This window comes from Phalacrocorax carbo, chromosome 1 (genome assembly GCF_963921805.1).
Source record: "Phalacrocorax carbo chromosome 1, bPhaCar2.1, whole genome shotgun sequence".
Classification (NCBI taxonomy): Eukaryota; Metazoa; Chordata; class Aves; order Suliformes; family Phalacrocoracidae; genus Phalacrocorax; species Phalacrocorax carbo.
In genome coordinates, this window is record NC_087513.1 from 60,355,259 (window position 1) to 60,371,541 (window position 16,283).

General features: G+C 37.9%; 1 protein-coding gene across 1 annotated transcript in view; it reads right to left on the reverse strand.

The window, feature by feature from the left end:
- Positions 1-16,283, reverse strand: part of CRY1 (cryptochrome circadian regulator 1) — a 38,211-nt gene that overhangs the window by 3,322 nt on the left and 18,606 nt on the right. The window contains exons 2-11 of the mRNA XM_064455813.1: positions 13,462-13,570; positions 9,701-9,843; positions 8,412-8,596; positions 6,975-7,063; positions 6,228-6,368; positions 5,819-6,130; positions 3,180-3,331; positions 2,877-3,079; positions 1,979-2,080; positions 781-873 (exon numbers count right to left, since the gene is read on the reverse strand). Of these exons, the coding sequence (XP_064311883.1) occupies positions 781-873; positions 1,979-2,080; positions 2,877-3,079; positions 3,180-3,331; positions 5,819-6,130; positions 6,228-6,368; positions 6,975-7,063; positions 8,412-8,596; positions 9,701-9,843; positions 13,462-13,570 (1,529 nt within the window). The remainder of the gene's footprint in view (positions 1-780; positions 874-1,978; positions 2,081-2,876; positions 3,080-3,179; positions 3,332-5,818; positions 6,131-6,227; positions 6,369-6,974; positions 7,064-8,411; positions 8,597-9,700; positions 9,844-13,461; positions 13,571-16,283) is intronic.

Consider the following 16,283-nt stretch of genomic DNA (forward strand, 5'->3'; position numbering starts at 1 on the left):
CTAAGCTGTGAAAAATAAACAAACACACCCACATATGCAAGTAACTTCAAGATGCAGACTATTTTCTGGTTCACATAAACTGTCCACTGGCAACCTTGACACTGAGCGCTCTGCATAAATAGTGCAAATTAGCAAAAGCAGTTGCAAGGTTTCTTATTCTGAGCAGTTCTGCTGTTCTGGTTATATTCTGAATGCTTAAAGAAAACACAGATTACCGTCTTTCATCATCAGTAAACACACAACCTCTGTTAAGACTGCAAAGAGAGAAACAGTTGTGCTAAATTTGATTGCAACGTTGATCACAAACCACAGCTTAAGTTTCTGTATAAAGTAAGTTACAAAAATTTGCCTCCACAATATGAGAATATCCAGACAAAACTCTGGAAATTTATTATATATGGAAAGAGTGGTAGTGAAATCAGGGAAAAGATAAAATGCAAATTTTGCTATCAGATACACAAAGTGAGCTTCTTTCAGTATCCTTCATTTGAAGTAACCCAAGATAATGCTTATTTATTTTTGTTCAGTCACACTTGTGGTCCCTCACACTCCAAACATACAAATACTGTTCCAGATAAGCATTTTAGAGATAAAAGTGACAAGACAAGCAAGTTCTCTCTAAGAAATAATTTTTATGTTTCAAGAACAGAAACAAGGCAAATTCAAGTCATCGACAGCTGCTGTCACCAAAAAGCTATCAGCATTTTTTTGATGTTTTGTCTGTTTTTCCATAGTTGCAAGGATTTGGAGATCCTCTACAGACAGGCACTGCCATAATACCTTGCTGCTGAATTCCACTTGCTCCTGTATGAGAGTCCCCCAGGGCACATGGCTGAACAACTGTATGACCATCACCAGTTCCCAACTGAGCTCCTGGAGAGGCAGGAAAGAGGCTTAAACGTAACAGAAGATACAATTCCAGTTCTGGAATTTTAGATGTTGGGTTTTTTCCCCTCTTCAAGAGGTAGACTTTGATTGTGGGTTTGGTTTTTTTTGAAACCACCTCACAAGAGGTCCAAAGCTCTAATGCTCTCGCCTTTCCAAATTCACGCTTGCAAATTCAGATGAATACACAGTAACCTCATACAAAATGGGTAGGTTTCTGATGCAAAAAGTGTAAGTACATATATACATTTCAGTATATATGTATACACTTTAAGGAGAAAAGAGAGCACAATTTTTTTAAACTAAACCCTTCTTGTCTTCTATATCTCTGGATTGAAAAATAAAAGCTCAAGCATCCAGCTTTAAGGAGTCTAGACTTTAATTCTTTGTACTGGCTGTGAGCAATAAGGTCCATCTTCCTCCGCAATCTGCTTCTAACCTTGATTAAAGCCTAAGGAGAACACAAAGCCAGTAAATTTCCAGAACTGATGTACAATGAGAAAACCAAGGTGTACACAGTATTCAAGATGTTGATGCACCATGGATTTATCCAATGTTATTACTGCTTTGTTGTGGTTTAATAGTAACTAGTTAACAATGGTCTTTGTATGTTACAATACAAATGTTAACAGTTTGAAGTAATTTTCAAAATTGTATGATAAATTCTATATTAAGTTCTTTCAGACACTGTGCACTATATTGTTGTTGATGTAATGGTAGAATTAAATTCCAGTAAGCAATCTAGAGCTAGCATTAGAAAACTTCACAAATTAACAGTTCTGACTTGAAAATTCACAAATCGCTCCTTATTACAAATATCAGGATGTCTGCAGACTTCTAGAAGAAAATCACATTCACATGCTTTTAAAAAAAAAAATCAAACCGTTTGATACATGCTAGTAAGTAATTTTCAGGAGGAAAATAACAGATAAAATTCTTACAAACGCTACCAAACTTAGTGAATACATTTGAAAACGTTTGTGATTTGCACCTAAAACTGTCTTGTGAAAACAGCTTTCTTATAATACGTAATTCCAAGAAGTTTGTGCTGTTCAGTTCCAAGAATTCTATGTACTGAAAGAATTTGACTGACCTCCTGTACTACCACAACCAGAAATGCTTTCTCCTGGTGAATAGCCCATTAGGCCACCATTTCCATTTCCATTTGGATTAGAAGGCACTGTTGCAAGAAGACCTAAGCAATGAAATAAAATATATAGCCATAAAGAAAGACATTAAAAAAAAATATTAAGCATAGCATGCTTTTTTCCTTATGATAACCAAGTCTCCACCCTCACCCTGACTGGTTTACCTTTATAACAGGAGAACATCTCTCTATCTTGCTTATTTCTGGGATCTTGCCAAGTAATTTTAGTTCAATTACTTAACAGCCATTTTCTACATAATATTCTGCATAACTTTTCCCATGTTCATTAGTTACATATTTTCGCTCTGTTGTGTTGAAGTGCAACACATCCTGATTCAATATCCAATATCTGAACATACCGAGTGCTTACACCTTCTTGAGCAATACAGGTTCATGTGGTTTATCTCTCGGACGAAAGAGGACAGTCTTTCCTAACTAGGAAGAATGCTACCAGAGATTGCACTGGTCTCTATTTGAGCAACAGCATTTACAAATGGAAATACAGTATGGCTGAAGTTATGAACCACATTAATTTTCTAATGACTGGTATTAAAATCTACCTGTACCAGAATATCAGAATGCACAGAAGACCCAGTTTAACCAAAAAACTTCCAGAAACCCACAGAAAAATATTTCCAGGTAAGATCTGGAAAGAGGCACTCCACTCAAGCTCTTTTTTTCCCCTTTCTTGATTACATCTAAATATTTTCATTTATTTGGATATACAACCCTGGTCACCACACTGAGCTCACACCTGATTACCATTGCTATGGGACAAAATTATTAACTGCTACAAGGTGAGGGAAGTTTTCAAAGAAATAAAGCCAATAGCCTGTAACCATACCCAGTCCTCTGTATCGTGAAAGCTGCTGGTAGATTTGTTTCATCCTCTCGATATTCAGACGGCTTGCCTCTGCATGATTTACCATTGGTTTGGGATAATTAACTCCTATAATACATTTTGCAGCCTTTTGGACACTCTCCGGGGCATTCCAAGGATCATAGATGTATTTTGCAGGGAAACCTCTAAGTACTGGCAAATAACGTCTTAAAAAAAAAAAAAAAAAAAAGGTCATTTGAAGTATAAAGCCACTTGGCAGTTTAAGCAAAATCCATGAATCGCTGCAATTTCTGGACTGTGAGTTACCTGATATAATCCCCATTTGGGTCAGTTCTTCTGCCAAAACCCACTGGACAGTAGCAGTGAAAAAACTGCTGAAAGAAGGAACTACAGGACAGCCACATCCAGCTTCCAGCATTCACACTCCAGTCTGCATCAAGTAAGAGCTCCTCAAAGACCTTAAGGAATCAGAGCAACAAGTTACACGGCACACCTTTGAGACACCTGGTTTTCCAGGATTGTTCTGTTTCTGATTTCAGCAGAGGAAACACATCTCTTCAGCGCAGCAACGCTCTTATCTGGCAACATCCACAGAATGCTTAGCACACAATTGCAAATACTTACTTAAATGCCAAACTCAGGAACAAGTGTGATAGCCTGCTTGGCTTTTACCCTGTAAAAAAGCCTTGCAGACGTCTCAAAGCTACAACCAAAAAGTAACACACTTGCATAAACACATCCTTAAAAAAATACATCTTCAAAGGATGGCTGGAGCCTGACTTCTTGCAAGTGGCATTTGTTGATTTCAGAAAAGTTGCTTCATCATATTACAACTGAGTAAGCTTCTCAAGCTTCCAGAAAACAGGGAACATAGAAAGCACATTTCAAACTCAAACTGTCGGTCTGAATACCTCAACTTGTGCAGCACCTTTCACTATGCAAGGAGTCCCAGGAGTAGAATTCAAGAGTTTCAGGGTAGCACAAACATTCAGAAGTTGTATTCTTGAAGGCCAATAGTTAATCTAGTAAGTCACTGTTTTGAGGATGCACACTGAAACTCCTGGAGGTATATGAACCACCAAGCATGATGAAGAATGGTGGGACAGATAGCGAACTTTGGTCTGAAGACAAAAAAAGTCTTCTCTGGTAATTGCTACCCCTATTATATTAAACATAACTCATGAGGAAGTTGAAGATGTATGAGGGGTTTACTTTAAATCTGGAGCTCAATAGCTGTGAAACATTCATGCTTCCAGCATTGTTTTTTTAATTATTAACACAGACAATACCAACTTGTATAAAAAGAAGTTTCTCTGCTCAGTCAGATCGCTAGCAATACAGGCTAACAAGAAATAAAAAGAAGCCTTATTCTTTGAAGGAGAACATTCAAGTACCTTTTATAATGAGTGCACTGAGAAGTAGTTTTTAAAACAAGATACTTATTAAATAGGGATTTTTGCAAGTTCTGATTTTCCTTTCAGACTTGTATTGTCTCCAAATGTTCCAGATAAACCATCATCTTTCTTCACACTTAGACACTAAAACTTAGCATCTTACTCCTGCCACCCAACTTCAACTAATGTTATTCCACTATAAAGTTTAATAAGGTAATACCATTAAACAAGGTTCTCTTTCTCTCTACATATATTCAATAAGATATTCATTCCACAGTATACACTGAATAAGTGTTACAGAAGTATCTTTGTCTAAATATCTGCAACTATTTGGAAAAAAAAGTTTGTTTTGAAAAAGTAAGACTTATCTTAAAGCATTAAAAAAAAACATTTTAAATAGAAAGTTACTAATAGTGTAACACGATCTTTAGATGAATATTAAGTGTCAGCACACAACTCTTCCACTAGATGCTGCCATGTAATAAGACTTCAGAAATAACATCGCTATGGAACACCAGGTTACCTATGCTAGCTACGGACATGTGAATTCAACATCCTTCCACTGCACAAGTCTGAGCCCTCCATGTATTTGCATTATTTCAGAAGGACAAGTTGATGCTTATCTAATACACAGCCTTGTCATTTGGCTGAGTTACCTAAGTATGTGCATCTTCAGTGTCTTTATGAAATGCAAAAGGAAAATTCCTAAAGCAGCTTATGTTGTTGTGTAACCAAGGCAGTTGTTTTTTTGTTTGTTTTTTTTTTTTTTTTTTAAATTGAAGGAGTTTGCTTACAACTGATTTGTTAAGAAAGGTGAAATTCCATAAGATTATATACATATGTAAATACGAGGTCGTAATCCTGATTGAAAGTAAATCCTTTTTTTAGATTTCAAAAATAAAGTATTTTTAATAAATTATCATTGCTCAGTAAAAGATGTGCTACCCTTCTAAAAATGTAAAACTGATTCAAAGGCTGAGATGAAATTATTCTGTTCTTTTCTTTGAAAAACTGACATTTCTAATTTGAACTTCAGCATCTCTTGGATACTTGCATAGAAATTTATTGCACTGAAACTTCAGTCAAATCATGTTACCCATACTCCTAACATTGGCCAAAGGGACAGAGATTGCTGAAAGGACATTCTCAGCTTTTAGTTTTCTCCCTTTAATTCCCATGGTGCTTTCCCTTTGCAGAGAAGCAGATGCAAGATATGAACAGAAACTGTTCACACAGTAGGACTGGAAAAAAAATTTCAAATACAATAGTAATCCATGTTTGTTTGCCGAGATTTAGGAAGAAAACTCAAATTTAAAAGAATTGTAGACCTGTTCTGACTGCAAGAAACACTAATATTGCAGTAAAAGGGAGCATTCAACAGGCAAATCTTCAGCACCACTGGTTTATCAGAACCGATTTAATTTTGGCCACAGTTTAAAGTTTAGAATTCAACTTACACCATGCAGTAACAACAATTGTAGAACTACTTCTAGAACTACTACCTGAAACTTTAACAGAGACTTTAAGAAATTCAAGATTAAGAAACAATACCTTCATTCCTTCTTCCCAGCTAATCCAGAGGTCACCTCGAGTCAAAAAGCATGCTACAGCGTGCCGGGCTAAATGGTGAATCCAACCTTCTTGACGAAGTTGTGTCATAATCGCATCAATCCAAGGAAAACCTGTCCTGCCTTCTGCCCACTTGGCCAAAGCCTCAGGATTTTTATCCCATGGAATTTGAACACAGATAGGATTCCCCTCCATTTTATCAAACCGTGGATTGTTAGTCGCTGCTGTGTAGAAAAACTCACGCCATAACAGCTGGCCATAGAGGGAGAGGGGAGGGGAGCTGTTCTTTTTTACCTGAAGATCATCATTAAAGGAAAAATTTTATTAGCAAAAGTAGGGAAAAAAAATCATGGCATCTAAGAATATGTAGCTGACTACATAGAAATCATACCTTTTTGTACAGATCCGTTAACTTGAAATAAAAGAGACGACAGGACAAACAGCCAAAGCGGAGGTAGGGACTAAGCCCTGTAGGGCTTGCCAGAAGGGAATTTGCATTCATTCGTGGTCTTTCAAAGTTTGCTACCCAAGCCTGAAAAAAACCCCAAAACAAAACACACATCACGCCACACAGCAATATCAGACTAAAGACTAGGTAGCAACTTGTAAACATAAAGGAAGCAATCACGCGCTGTCTATAACTGAATCCAGGCACTGGACAAATGATCACATTACCTACAATATCTAGGGGTTCCTCTTGAATCAGCGGAAACTCTAGAAGGTAATTCATCTCAATGCAGAAGGCATAAAGTATCTTCCAGAACTACCTATCCCTTTCTTTTAAATACAGAGGAAACCTGGAGAACTAGCAATACATTTGCTTTTAGAGGAATTCCCCTTCAAAGTTATAAAAAACAGCATTTCAAGTAAAATTATCTCCAAATAAAAAATTATTCAATTTTTTTCAGTAGAAAATAGTATAATAGACTTTCTCTAGAATTCAGATTAGAGGACAACCTGCTATCACCTTTTAAAACTAAGAAACAGCAACTTGGTTTATATCGTTATATTGAGGCCTTGAGTTCAAGTTTGTGGTTTTGATTATTTTTAAAATGACTTGCCAATTCCTTTTACATTCCATTGCAAAGAGCAACTGCCTTTCCCAGATATGTCACGCTTGCAATGATTTGAAATATACCTTTCTTTCCAAATGTCTTTCCAGTCGTGTGAGAGCTTCTGTTTCTCCCCCTGGCCATACTGCAGAAGGCAAACCATCTGTGTCAAAACCTGAAAAACAAATTGAAACAAGGAAATTCCTTGATTGCTTCTACTGTAGGGCAAAAAAATTCTAGCGTATTGACACTTGACTACATTTTATTATATCTTGATAATAACTATAAATCGGACACATGGCAAAGTACAAGTTTTAAAACAGTATGCAACCAAGTCTTACCAAAGCACATTCAATACCTTTAACTTGCAGCAAATTCCAGTTTACTTTTACATTTACATTAATTTACATTACAAGTTTTACATGCTGAATGGTCTTACTTCAATTCCACTTCTCTTTTTTGCACAAAGTGACCTTTCTATCATTTTTCAAATTATTTTCAAGTTCTCAGTTCTGTAATATGTGGGTTACCCCAAAACCACATTTTTTTTTTATTATTACTACTGAGAAGCATTAATTGCTATTGTAATTTACAGAATGTCTAAAAACTTATTCCATCGAGGTAAAAGCATGAGTGCTATCTTCAGAACATTCCTAGGTTTCATTGACCTTGACTTAAACAACAGGTAGGGATTGTTGTCAATTTGACAATAAACACATACTTTAGCTGAAGAAGAAAGATGAGAAGAAGGTAAGATTTCTTCCACAGCCCCCCACTCCCCCAAGATTGTTCACCAGGTGCATGAGATAACATGTCTGCCTATCATTTAGCCACTGTATAGTGAGATTTTCTCGTCTTAAAAAGGCTTTAAAAGCAAGGTCTGTTGTATGAGAGTTCAAATGGATGAGACAGAGCTGCCAGAGCTTAGCCAACATCTGTCTAGACCCTTTTGTTAGCAATTCGGAGGTCATACCACATTTGGTTGTGTTTGGGGGGGGGGGGTAATGACAGGAAACAGATTGGGGTGTGTGTGGATTGACAGGAAAATAGCTTGATAGTTTGTTAAAATTAAGTTTACAGAAACATAAGACTTTAAGAAACTCCTAAAATAATTCTTTGCCTTATTATCTTTGTCTTGCAATGCAAGACAAGAGGGTTTTGTTAATTAACTTCTAAAATGACAGATTAATGACCTGAAGCACAAAGATACCAAAGGCATTTAATATAAAATGACGTATCAGAGACTATTAGTAGCTTAGTGATTATTTGGTACCATGGGAAAATGGTTATGCTGTATTATAAGAAGCCAAACAGTTCCTAGTGTAGTTTGATCTATCTGACCTCCCATTTAAAAGAACACAACTAAAATTTACAGAGTTGACATAATTTTGTTCTGTCTGTATATCATAATTGACATCAGTTTAACAATTAACCATAAGTAGAACCTCTCATGGTTATTTTAAGTATGCTTTTAGTGGTAGATCTTACTTGTTTCCCAAATTGAAAGCAATCTTAGAGCATACCTAGCTCTTCAAGTGATGGGACACCGTATTTCTCATCATGGTCATCAGAAACTGGAGTAGTACATTTTTCCATTACTTCTGGGGTTATAGTCTCCACTGGCATCTCCAATGGTTCCATTCTACTAATCAGGGTCTGGAATCGCTTGTAAGTAAGAGGCGGCTGTCCTCCATTTAATTCTATTATTCTGGATTTAAAAAAAAAAAAAAGGAAAAAAGAAAAGTATGTCAGAAAATAGTATAACAATTATTTTTTAATAGAACACACACACCTATACTTCTGTGTGTGTATCTTCTTACCTGCCTCTAGCATGTTATATAAAAATCACAGATACACATGGTAATCCAGATAGGGTGGTAGAATTACAGTTCAAACTTTTTCCCCCACTAGGGAGACATGTAAGTTAACTGTTTATAACGTTCCTGGGTTGAGGAAAGTCCCTCAAGAACAAGTAATGAATATGGACAGCTCAAGGCAAAGAAAAATAGACCTGCAAAGCAGATGAGAGACCATAGCTACATGAAGATACATCCACCTACTAGACTATGCTGTTTGCATAAACCCCCCTCATTTTTCTGTTCTGGTATTGAGAACAGTAGTCAATATTAAAACTGTCAATATTACAATATTACAACTGTCTTAATATAGCGAAAAATTAAGGTGTAGCTTATACATAATGACTGTTGTAAAAACACAGTGTTTCCATATTTTGCATTGTCACCTTAAAATACTAAATATCTTCGAAATAGGAAAACTTCAAATAAATAATTTACAAAGTGGTAGATGGAACCAGCTATTCATCTTTCATTTGAGGGAGGGGGAAGTGCTTGGGCAGGGACAGAAAAAAAAAAAAAGTATTTTCAATTCAGAGTTAAAAAAACAGGTATTGGTTTCAAAATAGTAAATAATTAACTTTTCCTTTCCTCCCATACGTCTAGCTGCCTCCCATACATTGGCTTGTAACTGAATAAAACAGGCATCTACCACAATAAATTACTCAATTATAAGAGAAGCCAAGCCATACTTTTGACTAGTTTGCAGATTATGTTTCTATAATAGGGAGCTAATACTAATCCACTGAAATAGACCTGTAGAAAAATATAAACAAAGACATTAAGGCAACACAGGGATATCAAACAATCCCCAATTACTTATTGGAAACATAAAACAAATGTGTAGTCTTCCTAACTATCTATGCAGAGCACTTTAAAGTAGCACACAGTATCTAATCACATACTACATAAGATTCATAATTTATTTTTTTTTTAAATCAGAGGTAATGGTAACTTACTTGTCTAGGTCGTATAATGTATGGGAAATTCGAACAATGACCTCCACTCCAGCTTCACTAGCCAGCTTCTTAATCGCTGCATCTCTTTCCTTCCCAAATGGTTCAGAATCATATTCAATAGAAAGTTTTGCAATATTCCATTCCTGCAAAACAAAATAATAATGTAGTCCTTCAGCAACACAGCTGCTTGATGCAGGGTCGGGGAAAGGAGAACGGGAAGGACAGGGACAAGATGGAACACCAGCAATTACCTGCAGATAGTTGGCAAGAGAAACACAAAGGCCCAAAATACATTTAGACACCCAGACTCACAAAAATTAAGTCCAACATTTTGTCATCAGATCAGGCATAAAAATAGCCTCTGTCCCATTACTGTGGGTGCACACAGTAGTGGGACAACTTCTGTGCAAATTTTGAAAAATCAGCTCTGACTTTAGTATCCATATACGTTAAGAGGCACAAAAGGAGGGAAAGATGGCAGAGGCTGTCTTCTGGACATTGATCAGCAGCAGTATCTTGCTCTGCAGAAAGGATTTTTCACATATGCCTGTCAACTTTAACAGCAGAACTGAGCTGGGCAGGAGTGGGGGGGCAGCAGCATGGCAGGGAGGGCACAAAATACCCCTTCCGAACCAAACACCACACTTTCCTTCCCTTTTCCAAATCCCTACTCCTCACCCACCAAAACAGACAATCTTCAAACTCTCAATTAAAACAAAATATTAAAAAAAAAAAAAAGATCTGTCTCCTAAAACAGAGGACGCCTTCAAGTCTAAAGTCTAGTATCCTTTATGCCGCAGATGCTGTTACCAAGGCCAACAGTAACAAATGGGGGAAAAGAAGTGAAGAAAGGGATCAACTAATGGCTAAGACTTCTGCAACAGCAGGAAATTCAAAAGGTGAAGTATGCACAGAATGATCCTAGAAAGCCACCCTGCCAGTCAAACTCAGAAATAGCCTTCTAATCCCCCAGCATCTTAATCAGTTGATTTAAATACAGCAGCCAGACTCTTTCAGAGAACTGGATTTACACCAAACAGAAAAGGGGCACTCTACACTGTTCACCTAGGGTGCTGTTTCACTTCTGAACGCTAGCTTTCTCCTAGATAAAGCCCAGGTACAACCCTGAGGATAGGCAATGGCAAGGAATGCTTGCTCTTTGAAAGAAGGCTTGGCTCCATCCATCATTAAGCATGCCAAGACTGACCCAGCAGGCTCTGAATCCTCAAGCAATCTCCTACACCCTCATAGAACATTCATTTCCCATTTCATAATGTCAGCCAGTGGCTTTACAAGTTGCAGACGATATTTTTCTAAATCTTTATTTCCTCTGGCATATTGAAAAGAAAACCACAAAAAACATGTCCAAGATCCAGAGCCACATCCCCAAGGGAGCCAAGGAACTCCAAGACAAGTGGTACGTGATGTGAATACACCCAGATCACATCAGCACGAGCTAGGCACTTAGAAGAAGCATGGACACACATCACTTTTCACATACTGCTGGATGCTTTTAGCAGCACAGATGCATTTAAAGAATTAGAAATTGTTCCAACTCTATTTTCTTTATCAAGCCAGTCCCAAAGAGCTAGAGATACAGAGCAGACCAGGACAAACTGAAGAGAATTGAAGCAAGAACCAACCAAAACGTGACTGATTCTAGTTAACCAACAGGCACCAAGTCGGTGCCTGCTACTACTGGAAGCTGCATCTCTGCAGTCAGATGGAACCACCATCCTCAAGTTACTTAAAAAAACCTGCCAACCAAACAAAAAAAAACCCAAACAAAGAACTTTGCAAAATTTTGCAAAGACCTGCAAAGTCCACTGGTAAAAATATTCTGTCTCTATGAACTACTCCAGAGGATGACTGCTGCTATGGGCAGCAGCGTTAGCTAGTACTGCTGAAAACGTGACACTGAATTCAGTGTCTTAAGGGAAGCAAAGCTGCTCTGAAGGACTGGAAAGAAGAAAGGAAACAGTCATATATATGTTTTTATGTATATACACACACAAATGAAGGAGCCTAAAGGTCCCTGAGGCCTTTTGCAAGGATAAAAGTAGATCAGTGCTCTGCTTTTTGAAGGAATTGTCATTCAGCCTGTGAAAAGGAGAGCCCTACCAAGAAATAGCTGTGAAACATTCATCTCCAGGTAATCACAGATGCTGGCATCTGTGATAGGGCTCCTGACACAAAGCTCTGCAGAAGTTGTGCTATCTTCCACCATTATTTACTCAAAGTTATCTTCTCCCAGCCAAAAACATCTACATGTGTTCTTCAGGGTTAGGATCATCGGTCACCTTTGAGACATTTAATGAGGATGATCTGAAAAGCTTGGTTCAGTGTTATATGCCCTTCACCGCACTGCAAGTGCCTGATGTACAGCTACTAGTCTGACAAAAGAGTCTATGAGATTTATAGTATGAGACAGATGCATGTTCCAGTAGTCTTCAGCCTCTTATTTGTTTGAGGACAGAGGATGTCCTGAAAAGACCCTCAGTGAACTTTTGGTAATTTGAGGAAACAGACAGATGTGAATGTTCTTTTTTTGATTGCTGTACACTGTCTATATGACAAGTTGTTTTCATTACCTACTCAGCACTAAAATTATTCTGAAAACGTGGCACTCCTGTGCTGTTCGGCAGAGAATGATCAGCCTAGCAGCAAGATCCGAAACAGGAATTGTCAAAGTAGCCATTAAAGTATTTAAGAAAACTTGACACAGGTCACTCAAATCCAGAAGGCAACACATCAGATCTTTGCCCCTATTTAAATGCAATCAAACCAAATTTGGCAGGCAGATATAACAAGTTTTCTTGTTATCTTGTGGGGTTGAAAAGAGCAACTAATGCCACAGTATTCCTGCAGGAAATTCTTCACTGAGGGGAAAATCAAGAGAAGACCAGTCAGAATATCATCCAGTTAGCATTTCACAATTAAAGCACAAGAACGAAGATGGAAGTATTAGTTTTGGGTGGATTTTCACCTTAAAAATCTTGAACAGATGATCTCTTTGGAAAAACAGATATTTATTTCCCCCCTCCCCAGTTTTGCCATCTCAGTCACCTCAATCTAGTCACTCTGTAAAAACTTTTAAAATCAACCTGCGAAGTGTTCATTTTTGTTCTCCTATTATAGTATCATTACCTTAGATACACTCTTATCCACGGAAGACAAATTAATACCAGTAACAATCCTTCATCTTTAATTTGCTCAACAATAAGATGCTTTCCCACAAAAGCCTTAAACTTCTTTGACTAGAAATTGCTTTTAACCTGCAGTAGGCTTTTACCAAGCCTTCTATAGGCAAAAAGCTTATTAAATCACTTTCAATGGCCAAAAAGCAACCACAGCAGATATTTGGCCTAAATAAAACATTGCTGTTACAGGTCTTTGAACCTGGATTCATGTGCACAGAATTATATTTCAGTGTTTCAAAGGGAACCTGGAAAGGAAAATTCAGTAATATACAGTACCTACACTTAGCAAATTATTAGAAGTCAGTTCCATTTCTGGAAAGAAAGAAACCAAAAACTGTGAAGTCTAAGAGCAACTCAGTTCATTTAGTGATACGCGCATTCGAGGGGAAAACACCCAAATCTAATACAAACAACCTTAATGAGAAACTGCAAGGATAGTTAAGTATTTGCATGGTTAACAACTTGCCCTGAAGTACATAGTACAAAAAAATATTCCTAGTTCAAATTAGTTTGTCAGTCATAGTTATGGATAGAAGCAACAACTGTAAGGTAGCATATTACCTTAAAAAGTCTGGGGAAAACATCTGCTGGCTGTCCACGAATAACAAACAAACGTGAATTCAGTTTCCGTAGATTGGCATCAAGATCCTCAAGACACTGAAGAAGGAATCTGCAAGGAATTGTAGAGAAACATTTATTTTCTGAGGTAAACCAGACAATAGAAAAAGGGAACTAAGAGGAACAATCCAACAAAGATTATCAGACCTTCAGTATTTGGTGCATATTTTGGCGTTGCGTGCATGTTCACTTCCTAATTACACTTAGCTTGCAGTAGTTCAATACCATATAATATATTCACTAACACATAATTCAGAAAATGAAACTCATTTAAGTTTTCACCTCAACACTATTCATCTCTGGAATGGACTAAAACATACTCAATCCTTAACTAAAACTAGAAATATCTTGTCACTCTAAAGAAAAAAGCACACCACAGACAAAAACAGACAATCAGCTGTTGGCATACTCCTACTAAACTTAATCCAAGTCCTTCTTGCAGCACAGCAGCCTGAACTGTTACTAAAACCAGCATACCAGAGGACTACGTGGTCATAAGTATCCCTTAGGCCTTCATTTATAAAATAACCCTCTATAATAAATGGTTTTATGCATCTTCGCTGTAACCTCACCTGAATTATTTAGTGAGCAAATCAGGAAATAAGGGAAAAAAGTGCAGGGGGGAATAGGGTGCTGCAAATCTGCAGGTCTTCAAGAGAAACAGGTAGTTGCACAAAAGATGAGACAGGTTCACAGGTGCAAAGATCTATTACTGGGTACAGTAACTAAAAAGAACTCCAATGGTGAAAGTTGTTTGGGGGAAGAATTAAAAACAAAAGAAAGGAGAGGAAAATAAAAACTCTCCCTTCCAGCCAGCCAGCAAGATGTTGGGGATCCCCAGATAAGTACCCTTCCCCTGGACTCCTCCTCCTCTCCAGTGTAACAAGTTGTTCCCCACAATATTATTCCTTGTAGTAATGATATAGTTTTCACCAGGACCTGCTCAAACCCTGTCAGCTGTTCGTACTTACAATGCTGTTGGCACTCAAAGCGCATGCTGATCAGGGCAGCTGCTGAGTCAGAGCCTGCCGGTCATTAACCTTTGTGCATGCACGTTATTGGATCTCCTGCCATAAACCAAAAGCTACACCCAAAGGCAGGGGGTGGGAAGAGGAGATTCCCACACTGCAGGCCATGATTCCTGGGAGAGCCTGCTGTAACGACGCCGTGTGCAGGCGCAAGGCCACGGGGGTAACACCGCTGGAGCAACCGCCCGAGACCAACGCAGGGAAACCTGTGCCACAGAGGCCCGGAGATGCTGCGCCCGCAGCCTGCGTGGAAGGGTGCTGCACAACGGCAAGTGCCCAGAGCATTACAAAGACAAAGGCACCAAGCAACCAGGTTTACTAAAGTCAGATGTTCATAAGACACCTAGGTTTTTTTAAATGAATCCTAAAAAAATAATCAATTACAATGAAAATGCTACACCTTCTAGGAGGGATACAGCATACATGACCCTGTAAACCTACCAACATTTTTTACATATTGCTAAATCTCTGGAAAATGTAAGTGATGTCTACCTAACACACACTGCCTCCAACTTTTTATAGAAAAAAATTATAAAAATTAATATGTAGAAGGCTGGCTGGAGAACCCCCTAGCTGCTCTTAATGCCAAAAATGCGTGGATCACTTGACCTGAAAGGGTAACAGGAAGCAAACAAGTCTGAAATGAAGCCAATATACAAGAATACAACTCCTTGGCTGGCAACTATGCTTAAACACTTAATGATTGGAACAAGCCAAAAATATCTAATTCTCTTCTTCTGCTAAATTTTATTTTAAAAAACCAACAACAAACAAACAGCCACCTCTAAACCTCTGAAGTAGTGAGATCATGAAGGATATTCTGTATCTAAAAAGAAACTTGTGTATACTCAGTTAGAAACCACACAGGAGTAATTTTAAGAATCAGATAGCAATCGCATACGCTTCTATCAGAGGGAACTTGGGCCCCACGTTCCCAGGCCAAAGTCATTTCCAGGTGGACTCTCAAAAGTACAGCTTCATTTTATCTTGGTTTTTTTTTTTTTCTGAAACCTGGAATGACAGCCCTTATCACTAATCTTATCCACCTAAATCTTGCTTTCAAAGAGCACGTGCCTTCTCTTACACCTCACGAATTGCTATGAAGACAAACTGCGATAGCATCGCAGATGCCTTTGGAACAGTCCAGGAAAGGTTGGGGTGTTTTTGTTTAGTTGTTTAGTGGGGTTTTGTTGCTGTGGTTGTTTTGATGTGGTTTTTTGGTGGTTTGGGTTTGGTTGTTTTTTTTTTAAACTTTGTATCACAGAATATAGGGAAAGGGTATGGAGAAAAAAATGGTGACATAAAATGCTCTTAACTATTACAAGTAAAAACCTCTTTCTGGAAGTTGTGAGGGGTTTTTCCTATCTGCATCTCAGTTCCCGCTAATTTCTCAGTCTCTTTTCTTTCTACCTGACTGACGACAACATACAACTTGTAGTCTGGACTTGGCACAAAATCCTATTCAAGAAGATTACATGCACTGACCCAGTCTCCAATTCACATCCAAGATCCCTAAACTTGCCCTTAATACTGTTTAATCTCTATTTTGTTGGTTCTTAGCTATCTCTCACCACACTTCAGGATTTCAGTCTCCATAAAACACTTTCATGTATTTAACAACAATAATGGTGCAGACTCCAATTGTTCAATGTAGGTAGGAAGGGAGCAGAGTGGCGGGGGACGGACACACACTCCCCCTACCCGAACAAAAACAGAGCAAATGAAAAACAGCCAAAC